This window comes from Lynx rufus, unplaced genomic scaffold, assembly GCF_022079265.1.
Source record: "Lynx rufus isolate CCGP_SWC_20201006 ecotype Redwood Valley unplaced genomic scaffold, mLynRuf1.p SCAF_16, whole genome shotgun sequence".
NCBI lineage: Eukaryota > Metazoa > Chordata > Mammalia > Carnivora > Felidae > Lynx > Lynx rufus.
In genome coordinates this window covers 44,850,117-44,869,309 of record NW_025814830.1, presented here as the reverse complement: position 1 = coordinate 44,869,309, position 19,193 = coordinate 44,850,117, and the positions used below count along the sequence as shown (strand labels likewise).

Genomic DNA, 19,193 nt, shown 5'->3' with positions numbered 1-19,193 from the left:
GCGCCCACTGTCTATAGGGGGCATCTGCAGGTCCTCTTACTCCTTGGCCTGGGTCTTTTCAGTGGGAGCTCCGGGACGTGGCAAGTGCTGGGGCACTTGGGGACACCTGGGACAGGGAGGGATACGGGCCCCAGAGGCCCCTCAACCCTGAGACAAGTGGGACGCTGGATGCCGGCGCTGCTGACTTTGCTTTGAGGCCGCGTCTCCTGCCTCAGTTTACCCGACCTGGGCTCGTCAGTATGCACAAATCTCAATTAGAGGACGTCTGTATAATTTGCAAAGTGGTTTTATTACCAGTCAACTTCTTTCTGCCTTTTTATTTTCTAGAAGGCAAATTAGATCCCTTCATAAGACCGTCCCCCCCCCCCGACTCCCCCCCCCAACCTTGAAAGTTCTAAAATGCAAAATCCCTGTTCCACCTATCTTCAAAAAGCATAACTGGAAGAGGTTATTCTGTCCCTGGCTCCCCTTCCTTATCCAATTTTGGAATGAGGAAAACTGGCTGAAGACATTAAACTTGGCCTCAATAGATGAAGTTTTATCAAAGTGGGCAGAATATTGGAATAGAGGTCTAAGTTTTCTGTAAATGTTAGGTATGGCAGAGGGCATAGACTCTAGACTCCAGGAGAGGGTGGTTAAGAACATGAACCTTGGTGTTGGACACCCCTGGCCTGCCTGTGCTATTGGTGTATGGCTTTGAGCAGGCTATTCTTGTCTTTCAGCTAGTTTCCTTATCTCTGTCACGGGTGTGGTAAGATGCAATTCAGAGGGCTATTGAGTGAGTCACGTGAGCTGATTCTGCAATGCCTTTGGCCTTGGTCCCTAAAAAAAAAAGTTGATGTGTTATCATAAAATACTCTTTTGACTGATCTGGCAAGGCACACTCCTCCGCCTTGGCTTGATTTCCCTAGGCCTTCCCTGGTCTTTACTTCTTCACGGGCATCTTTGACTAGGAGATTATTTCAGAGCCATCACTCCCACCTGCCACCAGCTTCAGGGTCAAGTTAAACTGCTGTTTCCTTTCCCTGCTGGAGAGAACTACCCCTTCAGCGTGCCACTTCGTTTACATTTTATTTAATACTGGTAACATCCCTAGGAGGTTGGTATCTTTGGCTTACAAAGGTTAGGTAACCTGCTCAAATCACACAGGAAGAGACACAGTTGGGAACAGAGCCCTGAGGGCTGATTCCCAGTCCTAGAAGGCTCTTCTGCCTAGTAGAGTGCAGTCCAGATAGGGCTACCCTCCTCCCTCTGGCCATGATCTGTCACCTGTCCGTGTCTCCCAGTCATTATGCTGAGACCAACACGGGGCTCAGACTTCCTGGGTCATTGGACTCTCCTTGGGGCATTTCTTCCTTGCTCTGTTTCAGCCCCTTTGCTTGGGACCAAATATCATTACCACCATCACCTGCATATAAATTGGAGCAACCCAGGTCCCAATCGTGGCTGCAGCATCCATTAGCCTCTGTAAAGTGGAAGTGATAATAATTATCCCGCGGGGATGTTGTGAGAATGAAAAGTCATAATGTCTTAACCGTGGACCAGAGTGAGGAGCTCAGTCCCAGTGCTTGTTATCATTAACATCCTCCTCATTCCATTATCACCTTGCATTTAGACTTTATCGTAATAGCTAATATACACTGAGCACTTTACTCATATTTACTCCTTTTGTTCTTTCCTTGTCCCTACAAAGTGGGTTCAGTGTAGTGTTTAAGAGAATGGACTCTGGAGAAAGTATCAGGTTCAAATTTGGCTGTGCTACTTGCTAGCCGTGTGACCTTGGACAGGTTACTTCATCTCTCTTTGCCTCAGTTCCTTAATCTTTGAGGATAGAGTGTACTTGCCTGACATTAAGTTAGAAGTTCTTATGGTGATTTTTTTTTTCCTTTGAGAGAGATGATATTATATTCCCCATGTTGGTTCAGGTCCTTGGAGAAGCAGAGACCACAATGGGACTAGACTTGCAAGAGATTTATTGGGGAAGGGCACAAAGGGGAGGTAGCTAGAGGATGCAGGGAGAGCTGTTAGGCTGCTTCGTGTGAAGAAGCACCAGAAGGGAGGAAGGGAGGGAGGGAGGGAGGAAGGAAGGAAGGAAGGAAGGAAGGAAGGAAGGAAGGAAAGAAGGAAGGAAGGACGGATGGACAGACAGAGGGAGGGGCAGGGTTGGAAGGATCTCTGATTGCCTTGCAGTGTCTGTCGGATTGACGGGGACTCCAGGAACTAGGATTGCCTGTCGGAGGATCCTCATCTTGCAGGAATGAGTCTGTGTTCATGTCCCTGCTGCGCGGAGTCACTGGTTGGGAGCAATTGGTAGGAAGTGTGGCCTCCATGTGAACAAGCTGGGGAGCATTTGTCAGTTCTCCTCTCTGCTGCAGGAGGCCTGCGAGGATTAGGGGTGCCAAAGATCACACAGTGAGTGCCAAGCTGGAATCCCTCGAGGCTCCTTTATTGGAAAGGCCAGATGGACATCTTAGAGAATGCCTTTTCCTCAGGTGGCTGGCCAAATTCTCTACCTCAGATTTCCCTTCTGGATTCCCTCCCGGGCTTAGCAGGGAACAGAGAAATTTCTGTTAGCGGTGGAGGCTTTCCCTGAAAGCTGGTGGGAGTGTGTCAAGTGGTGGTGTTTGTCAGCCCTAACCATAGGCTTGAGGGTCTGGCTTACGTAAGAGGGCGCTGTTGCTGTTGGCTCTTAGTTGGTGCTTGGGCTGACTAGTGGACACACACTCTGGGCACCCCATCATCCCCATTCCGAGCTTTGGAGGTTGGAGGCGGGAGGAGGGGATGGGCTGCCTTGTGGGACAGCAGCCGGATCCCTGCCAGAGGTGGATGCCAAGGTACTTTTGAGCACTTGTCTACAGGTAGTCTTGGGTCCTCTGAAGTCAGATTAATTTCCCAACTGGTAGGAGAGGAATTTTGAGGAGGATAGTAGAGGGTGAAGCCATAACTTTGGCCCACCTTCCCCTCTCTTGCTCAGAGTGCCCTGGAGAAAGATGGCTGACCGGTGGGTTTAGCCCCCTTCTGGCTCGGAGCTTCTGGGGAGGGGGTCTCCTCTGAGGTCCTTGTAGTGGGCACTGTAGGCACCCTGCCCTCTGCCCTTGAACAGGCTGGTGCACCCCTCCCACAGGTGCCCTCTTCTCCAGGGAATTGCCCTTGGCTTCAGGAGCCTGGGAGGCTAGAACCTCCCTCTCTCCCCTCCTCCTAGCTCACAGCCAATAATTGAATGTTGAGGGACAGCCCTTTGCTTTAAGGTGGGACCCACTGTCAATCCCATCTTGCTTCCCTCACTTCCTCTCCTGAGGAAATCACATGCATCCACACTGACAAAGTCAAATGTAATATAACGCAGCAATCCCATTCCTGGGTGTACATTGGCAGAGGTGAAGTCTTAGGTTCACACTAAACCTGCATACAACTTTTTTTTTTTTTTTAAGAGAGAGCACGAGCGGGAGAGGGGCAGAGAGAGAGGGAAACAGGATCTGAAGTGGGCTCCACACTGTCAGCAGTGAGCCCGATGCGAGGCTCGACCTCACAAAACTGTGAGACCATGACCTGAGCCGAAGTCTGACGCTCAACCAACTGAGCCACCCAGGTGCCATACAAATGTTTATAGCGGCTTTGTTCATGATTCCTCAAAGCTGGGGAAAGCCCCGAATGTCCTTGGATGGATGGAGAAACAGACCATGGAGGTCACTTCATGCAAGGGACTGTTGTTTGGCAAATAAAGAGAAAGAAGTAGTGATATGCACAGTCAACTTAGATGAATCCTAAAGGCATTATGTTGAGTGAAAGAAGCCAATCTCAAAAGATTACATTCCAGCCATGGCTGTGAAGAACAGAGTGTGGTTGTCAACGGTGAGGGATGGAGGAGGGCGTGACCAAGGGGATAGCACGCCGGAGGTTTTTCTGGGTGTGGAAAGTGGTGGTGGCCACAAGAATCTATACATGTGTTAAAAGTTCATTGAACTATCAATTTCAGGGTAAGATAAATTTTTTGAGATGTTCACACACACCTGTATCTCTGCCGCAGGGAACCCCCTCAAGTTTGGCCAGAATGGCACAGCCAAAGGGGGTTGATTGGACGGTCGTCATCCTGACGTGCCAGTACAAGGATAATGTCCAGGTCTTCCAGAGAGGTAGGGACCCCCTCCTTCCCATTTTACCCCTGATGGAGAACCCCCACCGTACCCCCACAGCCTCAGGAGCCAGGAAACCTGGGTTCAGGCCCAGATTCTGCTGCTTTCTAGCCATGAGACCTCAAGACACATTGTATCATTTCACTGAGACTCAAATTTTTTCATCTGTTAAATGGGATTGGTTGTACTTACCTCACAGAGTTGGGCGAAGATCTAAGGAGCTACTCCATGAAAAGCTACTGAGTGCTCGCTCTGGCAGCACAGGTACTGAAAGTAGAACCACACAGAGAAGGTCAGCATGACCGCTGCTCAAGGGTGCCATGCAAATTTGTGAAGATTCCATATTTTTTACGAATATCAAATCATTGTGTTGCACGGCTGAAACAAATGTAATGTTGTATGTCAATTATACCTCAATTAAAAAGAAGCCCGTAGGTCAAAGAAAATAAAATAATGGCTATCAGTAGATTTGCTCTAGGTGCTTTGGACCAGGGTGGGGAGGCTGGGGGCCAGTCTCAGCTTGTGTTCTGACCACAGAGCTGGAGGTGCGGCAGAAGCGGGAGCAGATCCCGGCCGGGACACTGTTACTGGCTGTGGAGGACCCTGAGATGCGCGTGGGCAGTGGAGGAGCCACCCTCAATGCCCTGCTGGTGGCTGCGGAACACCTGAGTGCCCGGGCTGGCTTCACCGTGAGTGCTCATGAAGTGCCATCCTCTGGCACATGTCCCGGTCAGAACGGGGATGCGGGCTTCAAACAGATTGTTTCCGGGGTCACATGCTCCTGGGGCTCCATTGCCTGGCCAGTTCAGCATTTGGTATTAGTTTCTGTGCATGTAGATTGGGTAGATTTATCAGGAGGGGGGAGAAGGCAGGGCCAGGCTTTTTAGTGGTTTTAGAACATCGGAGCCAGTATCTCAGAATTGGGCTTTCTGGCGTCTCTTGAAAACTTCCTGGCTCTCCTTTCCACATGGCATCTCTTTGCTGGAACTGGGATAAGGCTGCCTGCTTTGTGCAGGGCCCAGGGGTCAGTGTTCCCACCAGGTTCACCTTCCAGACACACACAGCCACTTCACTCAGTCACCTGGCCCTCATGGCACCCTGACGTAGGTAGTGAGGGTGGTCATAGGAATGGACATGCTCTGATGATGGAGGTGGCACCGGCAGGGGAGTCCACCACTGTGTGGTTGCCGTGGAGCTTGACTTACTGTGAGTCACCCAGCCAGCCCCACATCCTTGCTTGTAGCTTTTCCCAAAAAGCAGGGGCAGAGAAGTGGCCCAGGTAGAGGGCCACTAGGCTTCTTTATCCAGGAGGGGCCAGAGCTGCCCCTTGCTTGCCTATGGCCATTGGTCTTGACCTTGTCTTTTCTTCCTTTGGTACCTGAGGGGATTTGTGTTGGGGTCTCTCCCTGGACAAGAGGACAACATCCTTGGGTACCATCTGCCCAAGCTTCTGTCAACGGGGCTCTTCCACTTCTGACAGGTGGTGACATCTGATGTCCTGCACTCGGCCCGGATCCTTATCCTGCACATGGTTAGTAGAGGGCCTTGTAGTTCTTCAGGGGCCATGGAGAAGGCTGGAAGCATCAATCCTCGGGGTTAGAAAGTTGTTCTACCATTGTGTGCGTGCAAGGTGTTCCTTGTGCAGATACAGAAGAATCAGAATCAGAATTGATCCAAATGTCCAGAAATAGGGAACTGGCTGAATATAAGCAGTATATCCTCCTGGTGGAATGTTAGACAATGATTTAAAAATCCAGCTGGGGCGTCTGGGTGGCTCAGTCGGTTAAGCATCTGACTCATGCTTTTGGCTCAGGTTGTGATCGTGAGGTTCATGGAATTGAGCCTTGTATTGGCTCTGCACTGACAACACAGAGCTTGCTTGGGATTCTCTCTTTCCCTCTCTCTGCCCTTCCCCAACTTGCGTGTGTGTGCACGCATGCTCTCTCTCAAAATAAATAAATAAGCTAAAAAAAAAAATTCCAGCTAACTCTACACATTTACCTGGAAAGAGACTTACTAGCTCTGTGACCTTGGACAAATCACTTGACCCTTTCTTTCTAGGTCTTACCTTCCTCATCTGTAAAATGAAGATGGCAACAGTTTGTACTTTGTGTGGATGTGCTGAGATGATCCATGTAAATGCTGAAATGGGGCCTGGCCTGGCTCACTGTGATCATTCAATGGATGTATTTTCATTGTTAAGGGGAAAAGGCCAGCCACACAAGTTTATATAGAATGATCTCAATTTTTTTTTAATGTTTACTTATTTTTGAGAGAGAGACAAAGCATGAACAGGGGAGGGGCAGAGAGAGAGGGAGACACAGAATCTGAAGCAGGCCCCGGGCTCTGACCTGTCAGCACAGAGCCTGACGTGGGGCCCGAGCCCACGAACCATGAGATCATGGATCTGAGCTGAGGTCGGACACTCAACCAACTGAGCCACCCTGGCGCCCTGATCTCAATTTTATAATTGGAATTTTGTGTGTGTGTTTTTAAACTTTCTTCAGCCATTCTTTTCCTTTTTTTTTTTTTTTAAGATTTTTTTTTAAAGGCCTGAGGAGACTGGAAGTTTTATTTATTTTTTAAAGTTTACTTATTTATTTTGAGAGAGAGAAAAAAAGAGAGAGAATGAGTTGGGGAGGGACAGAGACAGAGGGAGAGAGAAAGTCCCAAGCAGGCTCCGTGCTGTCAGCACGGAACCTGATATGGGGCTTGAACTCACAAACAACGAGATCATGACCTGAGCCAAAATCAAGTGTCGGATGCTTAACTGACTGAGCCACCCAGGGGCCCCAAGATTTTTTAAAATAATCTCTACACCTAGCGTGAGTCTCTAACATACAGTCCTGAGATCAAGAGTTGCAGGCTCCACTGACTGGGCCAGCCAGAGACCCCTTTAATTGGAATTTTGATGAAGATGAATGTCAATCCACACGCAAGAAATAATACAGAGAGAGAAGCCTTTGTAAACTTTGCCCATATCCCCCCAGTGGTAACAAATTCAACAGCTATAGTGTAACCACAGTCGGATATTGACATTGATACAATTCCCAAACTTTCCCCCTAGTTTTACTTGTAGTGTGTGTGTGTGTGTGTGTGTGTGTGTGTGTGTGTGTGTGTATTAGTTACTGTTGTCTCTCCACCTTCTCATGATCTCATTTAAAAAAATTAAAGAAAAGTCTAAAAGGATGTACCTCAAAATGAGGGCAATGGCTGTCATTCCTGAGGAACTGTTTTCTGTGGGCACATCTGCATTTTCTAATTTTTCACCATAATCATATAATTGAAAACATTTTAAGAAAAAAATAAAACGAGAAAACGCTTTTTAAGTTACTGATTTACTAGGTAGGCTCCATGCCCAACACTCGAACTCACGACTCCGAAATCAAGAGTTGCGTGCTCCACTGACTAAGCCAGCCAGGCACCCCGAGAAAGCACATTTTTAAAAGTCTTCTAGGTTGATGGCTTCCTGCCTTTGCACAGCTGATAGGTTGTCCCCAGGCTCTCTGCCCCAAGGGTTCTTTTCGTGTCCGTGCTCCCTCCCTAGGGCCGAGACTTCCCTTTTGACGACTGTGGCAGGGCCTTCACCTGCCTCCCTGTGGAGAACCCCCAGGCTCCCGTGGAGGCTGTGGTCTGCAACCTGGACTGCTTGCTGGACACCATGAGCCATCGGGTAAGGCTGGCCATAACCACAGGGCCTCATCCCAGAGACAGCCACACCCCTCCCACTGCACCAGCAGCTGTATATTCTGTGCTGGCGCGGACAGGAGACGCCAGGAAGAAAGGCTTTGGAGGTGCCCAGAGTTAGAGCTTCTGAAGGTTGGTCTTGGCCACATTGGTGGGGAGGTGTGGCCCTCAGAGGATGGGGGAGGGTTGGCATCAGCGCCATGGGTCAGGGGAGGCCCTGTTACCTCGGCAGACAGGGTCTTTCTGGACAGGATGGCTGCTGGAGTGCATAGAACAGGCCAAGACTGGGCTGTGTGGGAGCAGAGGAAGGGTTGGTCCAGGCCACCAGCTGCATTCCGTCTCTCTCCACAGCTGGGCCCAGGCTCCCCACCGGGTGTGTGGGTTTGCAGCACCGACATGCTCCTGTCTGTTCCTCCAAACCCAGGTGAGCCTGAGAAGCCTTGGGACTGCCTTCCCTGGCCACAGCCAGATACCTTTCTTCACTTGGTCTCTGGGCCTGGCCTGATGCCCTGTTCAGAAAGGAAACTGTAGGGTTTGGAGAATGAAGCCCAGACGGAGTTAGGGCTTCCCCTTCTGGGCCTCAGTCTTCTTGGCTGTAGGATGGAGACACCCAGCCCTGCCCCTTCTGCCCTGCAGGGCTCTGTGGAAGAATTTGGGGAGGGGAGGTATTGTCATTCTCCCAGAGGAATTGAATGTCCATTTGGCTTTGGAAACGATATTCCCTTTAGAGTTGTCTGGATGCCCCTGCCCTGTGCTCTTGCCTCCACCTGGTTGGAGACCCCTGTCTTGGGTTGAGGCCCCTGGGGGAACCTCCTAACTGCCCCATTCACAGGGATCAGCTGGGACAACTTCCGGGGAGCAAAAGTGATTGCCCTTCCAGGGAACCCGGCCTATGCCCGGAACCATGGCGTTTACCTCACTGACTCCCAGGTAGGGCCCCTGGGGCAGCTGTGTGGGCAGCTTGACCATCTGGGTTGGCCTCCTGGTCCTATGCTTGGGGAATCCTCTCATTCTGGACTTTCTAGCATGGTCTGGATTTGGAGGAGGTCCCCTCTGAACAGCCCTTGTGCTCACTTAGTCTTTTGCCAAACATGAATTGCACACCGACCCTGTGCTAGGGTCTGTGCTCGAGGCTGTGAAAACATGCAAAGCCTGCCCTCTACCATCAGGGGTGGGAGTCTTCAGTGCTTGTGTCCTTGGGAGCACCCCGGTACGTGTCAGACTTCCGTACTAGGTTTTCATTTGGAGAACACCTTGCGGTGCCCTCCTTGCTGGTCCTTTCTTGCTCCTTTCCCTAACTCTGTTTTCTCCCCACATAGGGCTTCGTTTTGGACATTTACTACCAGGGCACTGAGGCAGAGATACAACGATGTGCCAGGCCGGATGGGCGGGTGCCACTGGTACAGCTGCCAGACCCACGCTAGGTTCTTTGGAGACCTTATGGAACGAGGAAGGGAGGGTTTGCCTATCTGCACTCCTTCTGGAAGATTCTGGGGCAGGCTAGAACCAGGATCCAAGTAAGGTCTAGAACTGGCATTCAGGGGAGCTGGTGGAGCCAGAATCTGAGGCAGGTGTGGCAGAAAGGCTGGAACCAGCCTGTGAGTAATTTCAGGAACGCAGTTGGGAGGAAGTCTAGAATCTGATTTGGGGGATCCTTCTAGAATGAAAGGCAAGGATAGGAACATTGGGTAAGGGTCTGGGACTGGACCTTGAGGAAGATGGGGAACTATTTCTCATTCTCTGTCTCTAGTTCAGGGAGGCCTGACAATTGGGGTGGGGGGTCCCAGAAGGTGGATGTTGAGGGGTCCCTTGGTGGGAGCCCACTCCCATTAAGCCTGGATCCTGGGTGCTGGAGTGGCCCAAAGACAAAAGGCCCTGCCTGGTATGGCAGCCAGCCTTGCTTGGCCCATCTGCATGAGTCCTTCCCAATTCAGGGCCCAGGCTGGCCCCAGAGTCCCACAACCTGACTTGACCTCTCTAGGTCTCAGGGATCGCCTTCTTCTCTGTGGAGACTGCTGAGCACCTCCTGGCCACCCATGTGAGCCCGCCCTTGGATGCCTGCACCTACATGGGCTTAGACTCTGGAGCCCGGCCTGTCCAGGTGACTGGGGGTGTGGGCTGGGGACCCCTGGCCTTGAGTAGAGGCCCTGACACTGGCAGCCTGGTGGTCCCTTTCTTCTCTGGGTCAGTGTCTCTGGGAATGGGACTGCCCCAGCTCAATCTAGGAACCTTCTCAATAGATGTGCTTCCTACCCCTGCCCCAGCTATCTCTCTTTTTCGACATCCTGCTCTGCATGGCCCGGAACGTGAACAGGGAGGACTTCCTGGTGGGGCAGCCTCCAGAGATGGGCCAAGGTGACATGGACATCGGAAGTTACCTGCAGGGTGCCCGGGCTGAACTGTGGAGGGAGCTTCGTGACCAGCCCCTCACCATGGGTGGGTACTACCTCTTGGCTCCCTGGGGAGACCACGGGAGTGAGGACCCCCCCAGGATGAGGCAGCTGCCTGCCTGGCCCCCAGGCTTCTGGACCATGCAGGCCTAGTGCATGCCAGACAATTACCCTCTCCGAATCCAGAGCCTGTAGCCCTCTTCCCTTCTTCCTTTGTCTTGTTCCTGGGCTCCAGTTCCAGTCTTTCTACTTTCTAGCTGTGTGACTTGGACAGGTTGCTGAGTCTCTCTGGATCTCAGCTTCCCCATCGGCACAATGGGCTCATTGCCATGCCTGCCTTCCCCTGGCCTGGTTAAGAGGTGTCTTCGGTGGGAGGCCTGGCCTGGCATCAGAGCTGCAGCAGGCATGGGGTTGGGGTCGGTACTTGTATCTTTACAGCTTATGTCCCTGATGGCAGCTACAGCTACATGACCAGCTCGGCCAGTGAGTTCTTACACAGCCTCACATTCCCAGGGGCTCCCAGGGCCCAGGTAGTGCACTCCCAGGTGGAGGTAAGACCTGCCTGGAGGGAGGGCCAGCAGAAGTGCCTGCTGGGTGCCTGTGGACAGGTGGGATGGGGGCTCCAGGAAAGGGAAGGAATAGCCCATCCTTGGAATAGAGTAGGTGTAGGTGTTATTATCCCCATTTCACACATGAGGCACTGGAGGCTCAGAGAGGTTAAGTAGCTTGCTTAAATCCACAGAGCCAGTAAGTGGTCATTTCAGGATTCTACATGCAGGTCTGCCTGAGAAACTAGAGAAGACTCCATGCTTTTCTGTGGGGTCTGCTGGGGGATAAGCACATTTGAGGTGATGGGCCTGGGTCATTCCCATGGGCTGAGAAAAGTGGCAGGGAGAGCTCATAGGTGGCCCTCAGGGTGGCAGGGATAGGGGTAGCTGCACAGATGGGAGAGGATTCCTGGGAGAGCTGTCATTTGGTGGGACCTCTGTTACTGAGTTCAGATTTGTACTGGAGGAGAACACAGGCAGAGCACGCTGCTGGGGGAGCCTCTGGAAGAGCGGCGTGAACAAGAGGGGATGGGAGTTGGCCTGAGGCTGGGGTCAGGGCAGAGGGATGTGCCTGGCTGTCAGGGCACAGGGAGCAGCAGGCATTCTGGCTGGGGCCTTGGCTGTGGGGGAGCCTGGGTCCTGGGCCCTCACAACATTCTGCTTGGCTTCCCAGGAGCCACAGCTCCTGGGTGCCAAGAGCTCTGTGGTCAGCTGCCTGCTGGAAGGCCCTGTCCAACTGGGTCCTGGGAGTGTCCTGCAGCACTGCCATCTTCAGGTGAGGCCAGGGGCAAGCAGGAGGGCAGGGCTCCAGGGGCCAGGGTCCTGTGTGTGTGTGTGTGTGTGTGTGTGTGTGTGTGTACTTAGGGCTGTGCTAGGATGCATACCTTTTCTCCTATCAGGGCCCTGTTCATATCGGCACTGGCTGCTTGGTGAGTGGCCTGGACACGGCCCAGTGCAAGGCACTGCACGGCTTGGAGCTGCATGACCTCGTCCTGCAGGGACACCATGTGCGGCTGCACGGCGCCCCCAGCCGTGTCTTCACCCTCGTTGGCCGTCTGGACAGCTGGGAGGTTAGGTGTCCACCCTGCCTCCCCGAGGGTTCCAGCCCATCTCCTACAAGTCTCCCTGAACACTGGCCTGAGGGATAGGTGGTGAGGAGGGTGCAGCCAGTTGTCTCAACAGGCCTTCACCACCCTCCTTGTCTGCTCTATGTGGTGGGCTTGGTGGGGTGGCCCGTGTTATAGGCCAGACACTGAGGCACAGAGAGGGTGGTGACCCACCTTGGACCTCAGAGCTGGTTATGATGGATTGGGCCGAGTGCCAGGCACCTGGGCAGGAACATCGAGGCTCCAGGGCTTGACGCTGGTGTCTCAGAATTTCCTTGCATATGTGCTCGTCACTCTTGCTATCCCCTCTGGCCTCAGTGTCCCTAATCCCTTTTCTGCCTCCTCCTCTTCCCCCAGAGACAGGGGACAGGAACGTATCTTAACATGTCCTGGAGTGAATTCTTCCAGAAGACAGGCGTTAGGTAAGGTTAATGGCCCAGATGGGACTCTACAGGCCTAGGCAGCTAGGGCAGGGCATCTCCTTCTCTGAGGCTCACCCCTGCCCTCGCTCCTGCCCCAGAGCAATACCCGACCCCCTAACCATCCCTGGGGTCCAAGGTAGTTTTGGGCAGCCTGATTTGTCCCACCATCTTTCTGAGCAACTACAGATTGCTGGCTATGCTCAGGGTTTGGGATTTTGTCCAGTGGCCTGGGAAAAGAGGCAAGGCAGCTGGGCCTCTCTCTCTGAGCTGCACACTTGTGCTGCCTCTGGAGGAGTCTGTCCTGTCACCATGAATGAGCCAGCCCCCAGCTGACAGTCAGTCAGGGCTTGGTGATCAGGCAGGAGCCCTTGCTTCCCCCCCTGCTAATATGTCTTTCCCCCACATCAGAGACTGGGATCTGTGGGACCCAGACACGCCCCCTGCGGAGCGTTGCCTTCTTAGTGCCCGCCTCTTTCCCGTGCTCCACCCCTTGAGGGCCCTGGGACCCCGGGACATGCTGTGGATGCTGGACCCCCAGGAGGATAGGGGCAAGGCCCTGCGGGCCTGGCGAGCCTGCTGGCGTCTGTCCTGGGAGCAGCTGCAGCCGTGCCTGGACCGGGCTGCCACACTGGCCTCCCGCCGGGACCTGTTCTTCCGCCAGGCCCTGCATAAGGCGAGGCGTGTGCTGGAGGCTCGGCAGGACCTCAGCCTGTGCCCGCTGATCCGGGCCGCTGTCCGAGAGGGCTGTCCTGGGCCCCTCCTGGCCACGCTGGACCAGGGTGAGTGTGCTGGAAAGCCAGTCCCAGCGTCACCTGCCCTACCTGCCCTCTGGATCATCAACCTGAGGGTACTAGGGAGCTGTGAAACTTCAAAGTGGGGGAGAGACACAGTGGAGTGTACTTGTAAGTTTGGGGGGAAGTTTCCTCCCCATCAGTGGGGAGTTTGGTGAAAGGCTGAGGCTTGGGGCTGAGCCTCTGGGTCCTATGAGCATCAGCAAACCCAGCAAAGTTTGCACTGGGTTGGGATGTGGTTGGCTCTACCCAGAGGCCCAGGCGCACTGGCTGGGGGCTCAGCCGTAGCCTGCTAGGCAACACCTCATTAGCCCCATTGAAGCTGGTTGATGGTGGGGCTGAGACCGAACCCTGGTGGTTTGACCCTGAAGCCTGAGCTCCTAACCACTGTGGACATTCTGGGTGAGGGGGTGAAGAGGGGGCTGGGGCTGATAGGTTGAGAAGAACCTTGCTTGGCGGAGGAGCAGGGAACATTCATAGGCAAGAATATATCTTGGGTCCAGGTGAAGAGGTGTGAAGGACCTGGAGTGTTTGGGGGACTGCTGAGTAGTCTCTGGGGGCAGAGGGCCCTGGGGGCAGGCCCCCTCCCCTGCCACCCTGACTCCTGGCCGTTCAGTTGCAGCTGGTGCGGAAGACCCTGGGGTGGCAGCCCGGGCTCTCGCCTGTGTGGCGGATGTACTGGGCTGCATGGCAGAGGGCCAGGGAGGCTTACGGAGCGGTCCAGCCGCCAATCCTGAGTGGATGCAGCCCTTCTCATATCTGGAGTGTGGAGACCTGGCGGCCGGCGTGCAGGCCCTTGCCCAGGAGCGGGACAAGTGGCTGAGCAGGTGGGTGCTCAAAACTTTTGGAGAAGTCCTTGGCCATCCTTGGAGGTGGAAACCCACGGAGAGGTGGGCCCCTCTTACCACGGTTACCTAGGGCAGTCAGGTCCCCAAACCCAGGCAGTCCACCCCCAGCTTGGGGTTCCACGCCACCGTCTCTCCCATCCCTCTCGGCAGGCCAGCGTTGCTAGTGCGAGCTGCCCGCCACTACGAGGGAGCTGGGCAGATTCTGATCCGCCAGGCTGTGATGTCAGCCCAGCACTTTGTCTCCATGGAGCCAGTGGAGCCGCCAGCACCTGGGCGGTGGGTGGTGGCCGAGTGCCCTGCTCGCGTGGATTTCTCCGGTGAGCCCCCTGTGGCGTGGTGGGGTGAGGGTAGCCACCCCGGGGCTGGGCTGGCTGCCCTGTGACTAACTTGGTCTTGTCTAACTGCTGAAGGTGGCTGGAGTGACACGCCACCCCTTGCCTATGAGCTTGGTGGGGCAGTGCTGGGTCTGGCTGTGCGAGTGGATGGCCGCCGGCCCATCGGGGCCAGGGCACGCCGCATCCCAGAGCCTGAGCTGTGGCTGGCAGTGGGGCCTCAGCAGGACAAGATGACCATGAAGACAGTGTGCCGGAACCTAGATGACCTGCAGGATTACTGCCAGCCCCATGCCCCAGGTCAGGGCACCTGTGACATCTGCAGGTGGGAATGGCACGCATGGCCAGCTGAGGGATGGGGGCAGAACCTTGGAGACCCTGCAGGCCATGGAGGCCTGTCCTGAGGGTGAGCCAGTCTGGTGGAGGAGCCCTGAAGTCATCCTGCCCGGGTACATGCAGGCCCAAGGAGGTAGGGCTGGCACATTTGCCTGTGCTGGGGGGACCAGAGGCCCTTTTATAGCTTGGAGATAGGGCCTCCAATACTTCTGGGGTTTTATCTCCCAGTGAGCCCCGTGCTGGGCTGGGCAATAGTGGACATAGTTTGGGGTATCTGCTTCTACCCTTGAAGACCAAATTCCTTGCTGGTCCTTCCACAGGGGCTCTGCTGAAGGCAACCTTCATCTGTGCGGGGATCGTGCATGTTGGCTCCAAGCTTTCCCTGAAAGAGCAGCTGCTGCACACCTTTGGGGGTGGCTTCGAGCTGCATACCTGGTCTGAGCTGCCCCATGGCTCCGGTCTCGGTGGGTGGGCCCTGTCTCCCTGCTGCCCACCAGTCGCATCCCTAACCTCCAGCCTCGCCTCCGGTCCCCTCCCTGGCCTCTGCCCAGCTGAGGAGTGAGCTGAGCAGAGCTGTTTCATGTCTGGCGCTTTCCTCTGCACCCTGCAGGCACTAGCAGCATCCTGGCAGGCGCAGCCCTGGCTGCCTTGCAGAGGGCCGCGGGCCGGGTAGTGGGCACAGAGGCCCTGATCCATGCAGTGCTGCACCTGGAACAGGTGCTCACGACAGGTATGGGACTGCCCTGGGGCAGGAGGGAAGTCATGGACATTTTCCCAAGGGCTTCCAGGGTCTCCTGGGACTTGCAGACAGCCACGTATACATATGCATGGTCAAAGCTTCCTTAAAGTTGGTTAGAGCTTCCTTCTTACCACTCTGACCCTTTCTGGTGGTTTTCAACTTCAAATGTTTCTATCTCTAAGGACCTGATGCTTTAGGAGTACCTACTAAGTGCTAGATTCTGTGCTGCACCTTTCATGTGTTTTATTAGGTACCCGTTATACCAGGTGCTATTTCTCATGATTCTGTCCCCACCTAGGGCTGTCCCTCAGGGTGAGGCCGGGCAGAGGTGGATTTGGAATAGGGGACAGGACTTTTAGCTTGCCTTCTGGCAACTTGCCCTGCCCATGGGCTGTGGTCCTTTGTGCCCCCCCCCCACTACCATATGGCTGTGATCATAATAGAATGCTACTAACACCTTCCACCTCTGCACCACCGTGGCCCTTTGGAATCCATGCACAATGGAGAGCAGCTAGTTTGTCTGACTCCAGATCCTAGGGTGCTCTGGTCACCTCAGGATGCAGGGCCTCATCCACAGAACGTTGGGAAGGAAGCTGCCGCAAGGACAGATAGATGCCTGATGATGGTATCTTCTCTGATCACTTTGTAGCCCAGCCTCCTCCTTTTGTTGCCCTGATTCACATCACATAATGGGTAGTCATTAGCAAAAAGGGCAGCCTGTTAACTTTACTTTTGAGGTGTAGCATTCAAATCCTTCATTTGGTCAATTGAAGGAGGCTCAGCCCCATTGTTGAGTTCCAGGGAGTCAGCTGATCAGAGTATCCACTCTGTGCTGGGCCTTGGGGATAAAATGAGCAAAAACAGGGTCTTTGCCCTCAGAAGGCATATGGTCTGTTGGAGACAGGCCTTACTCAATAACCACTCACATGAATGTATAATCACAAGCTGTGCCAAGTGCTCTGATGGAGAGGGGTGCAGGTAAGGAGTTCTTGACATTTGGGGCCTGATGCCTCAAGTTCCAGATGCCCCCTGCCATTGGCAATTTGTACTTTAAATCCTTGTAGGCCCCAGGTATGAAAGGCCTATCCCAGAATTATCTCAAGTTGTGACACTTTTGTATAGCTGCAAGAGGAAGAGATCCATACCTTTCGTTCCTAAAGCAAGATGTGAACAAGCTCTTTCAATTTCAATAAGAGATGCTAAAAAGCTTTCCAACATCAACACCCTTTATTAGAAAAGACAGGGTGCAGGGAACCGTTAAGCTTCAGGGGAAGTCCCATGTTATCTCTCCTTGAGGGGAGCAGTTTACTGTTAGGTCTTATCCTTTGATATGGCTTACCCCAATTCCAGTTACACAGTAGGTCTGCACCCAAACTCAGGCGTTGTGAGTTCCAAGCTTGGCTCCGTAATGCTTTCCACTTGCTGGGCTCGTCCTGTTCTGAAGGCTGGGGGCAGAAGCTGCACAGCTCACCTGGCTCAGCCTGGGTCGGGAGAAGCGGGCTTCCCATGCTGGTCCTTGCCAGGGGTGCAGGACTGGGAGCCTGGGCTGGGAGAGAGAAGTTGGGACAGGTAGGCTCCAAAAGTGATGGAACCCTGGGCTTGCAGGAGGTGGCTGGCAGGACCAAGTGGGTGGCCTCGTGCCTGGCATCAAGGTGGGGCGCTCCCGGGCTCAGCTGCCACTGAAGGTGGAGGTGGAAGAGATCACTGTGCCTGAGGGCTTCCTCCGGAAGCTCAATGACCACCTGCTCCTGGTATACACTGGCAAGACACGCCTGGCCCGGAATCTGCTGCAGGTGAGCCCTGGCCTCAGGAGGAAGGTGGGAGGTAAATGGCTCAGCTGGGCTCAGATCCTCATTGCATTCCTCCTGCCCCATCTGCAGGATGTGCTGAGGAGCTGGTATGCCCGGCTGCCTGCCGTCGTGCAGAATGCCCACAGCCTGGTGCGGCACACCGAGGAGTGTGCAAAAGCCTTCCGCCAAGGTGAGGTGCTTCTTGCCTGGAGCTCAGGGCATCAGGAGTGAGTACCTTGTTGCCTGTGGGTCTGAGGCCAGGAGCCTTTGCAGGCCTGGCCCGGCCCCGTGTAGGAGGCCCCTGGGGACAGAAGCCTACTGTCTGCCCTCCACAGGGTCTCACACTTAGGTGGGTGGGAGTCCTTTCTCAGGATAACACTTGCATCATGAGGGAGGCCTCCAGCCCCACCTACCAGGAAGCAGACTGGGGCGGAGGCTCAGCCTCTTGAGTTCTGGGGAGTCAGCTGATCAGGGTTCCATGTCTGTGTCTACATGATTGAACACTGTACTGGGCACTATGCCAGCTGCTCTATGCACTTTAGTCCTCAACCCTTGAGGTGGGCTTTATCACTCCTATTTCCAGCCAGCGCTGGACCTAGGTTTTTCACCAGGACACTGGTTAAGTAGTGCTTCTTGGCACATCATTCAGTCCAGAAATAGGTGTTGAATATTCCAGCTCAGGCATACCACTCCCTTCTCTGCCCCCACCCAGGGAGCCTGCCTCTGCTGGGCCAGTGCCTGACCACGTACTGGGAGCAAAAGAAGCTCATGGCTCCAGGCTGTGAGCCCCTGGCTGTGCGGCGTATGATGGATGTCCTGGCCCCTCACGTGCATGGCCAGAGCCTGGCAGGGGCAGGTGGTGGAGGCTTTCTGTATCTGTTGACCAAGGAGCCGCAGCAAAAGGAGGCTCTGGAGGCTGTGCTGGCCAAGACTGAGGTACCTGGTGGTGCTGGGGGTGGTGATTGGTGGAGGACAGGAGCCCTCAGTGTGTCTCACCACTAAGCAGGGGCTACAGCTGCAAGTCTCCCTTACCACTTGCAGCACGAGACGTGGCCTGAGACTTGCTCAGAACCCTCTAAACACCTGTCCTTTGCTCCCAGGGCCTCGGGAATTACAGCGTCCACCTGGTAGAAGTGGACACTCAGGGCCTGAGCCTGCAGCTGCTGGGGAGTGAGACCTCAACTTGATGCCCCTTCCCAGGTTTGTCCTTCTGTAAGAGGAGAAAACCTGGAGCTGCAGCAGCCTCTCCCTTCTTTCCTCCATGGGACTGTCAGCCTCTACTTTATGCCCACCCCTTTGTGAACCTGCTCCCAAAGGAAACCAGCCAACGTGAACTTGGGCCCAGCCCTTTCTGGAGTTTGGTGAAACTGGTGGTGCCTGGGAATAGGACTGTACCTCCTGGTTGACTGTGGCCTAGGCTTGTCCTCTGGACATAGGAAAGTCTCAAGCATAGTGTCCACTGTGGCCTTTACAAATCCATGGCCAGCCTTGGCCTTCTCACTCTCCATGAGGGCCTGGGAAAAGGAGGACAACCAGCTTTAGCACATGGCTGGGGTCCCCTGGTAAGAGGCTCTTTGAGGCATTTCCTGTGGCTTTCCTTGGAGGTCTGGCTTCTGCCTGAGAAGAGACTTCCTGTTCCACACTCACTCCCAGGCTGATTTGATGGGGGAGTGGGAACAGGGGTGGGGGTCTCTACTCTTGTTTGTGGTCATGAGCCAGTGCAAGTCACTGCTAATAGAGGCCTTAACACTATGGACTATGCCACATGACCAGTGTCTATGGACATTTGATTTGCAAAATTACAACCTTCTTGGAATAAATTCACTCTGTCCTTCAAGGTTGTCCTCATAAAGCTTTTTTTTTTGATCCTGTGAGGGGCAGTTCCCACTTGCCTTGGTACTGTGGGAACCCCCCTGGGACAATCCAGCTTCTGGTGCTGAGGGCCCAAGGAGGGGATGAGGGTCCAAGATTAGATGAGGTGCCTGCTTTCATGTGGGTACTGACTGGCTGTGCGCCACTCTGGGTGCGGGAGGAGACTGAGGCTTTAGGCTTTTGTCTGCACATTTCAGTG

At 54.2% G+C, this 19,193-nt stretch overlaps 1 protein-coding gene and 1 non-coding gene across 2 annotated transcripts; both read left to right on the top strand.

The window, feature by feature from the left end:
- Positions 1-3,545: 3,545 nt before the first annotated feature.
- Positions 3,546-18,959, top strand: FCSK (fucose kinase). The gene is made up of 23 exons (XM_047078738.1): positions 3,546-4,133; positions 4,671-4,822; positions 5,614-5,664; positions 7,681-7,806; positions 8,172-8,244; positions 8,653-8,750; positions 9,140-9,220; positions 9,802-9,921; positions 10,085-10,256; positions 10,649-10,761; positions 11,432-11,533; positions 11,658-11,828; positions 12,222-12,286; positions 12,695-13,065; positions 13,694-13,904; positions 14,076-14,242; positions 14,336-14,557; positions 14,914-15,057; positions 15,204-15,323; positions 16,938-17,125; positions 17,213-17,312; positions 17,835-18,058; positions 18,223-18,959. Exons 1-23 carry the CDS (start codon positions 3,860-3,862, stop codon positions 18,307-18,309), a joined length of 3,432 nt encoding a protein of 1,143 aa, XP_046934694.1. The 5' UTR covers positions 3,546-3,859; the 3' UTR covers positions 18,310-18,959.
- On the top strand, positions 4,377-4,483 carry LOC124511989 (U6 spliceosomal RNA). Its single transcript, XR_006962027.1, has one exon. It is a non-coding gene; the product is annotated as a U6 spliceosomal RNA (small nuclear RNA).
- Positions 18,960-19,193: the final 234 nt, after the last annotated feature.

What these genes read in the sequence shown, in the direction of transcription:
- FCSK (XM_047078738.1), top strand. Translation starts at nt 3,860, where the DNA reads ATGGAGGAGGGCGTGACCAAGGGGATAGCACGCCGGAGGTTTTTCTGG. An exon ending in GGATCCTTATCCTGCACATG is followed by an intron (nt 5,665 to 7,680) that starts GTTAGTAGAGGG and finishes CTCCCTCCCTAG; the next exon opens with GGCCGAGACTTCCCTTTTGA. An exon ending in TTTACCTCACTGACTCCCAG is followed by an intron (nt 8,751 to 9,139) that starts GTAGGGCCCCTG and finishes CTCCCCACATAG; the next exon opens with GGCTTCGTTTTGGACATTTA.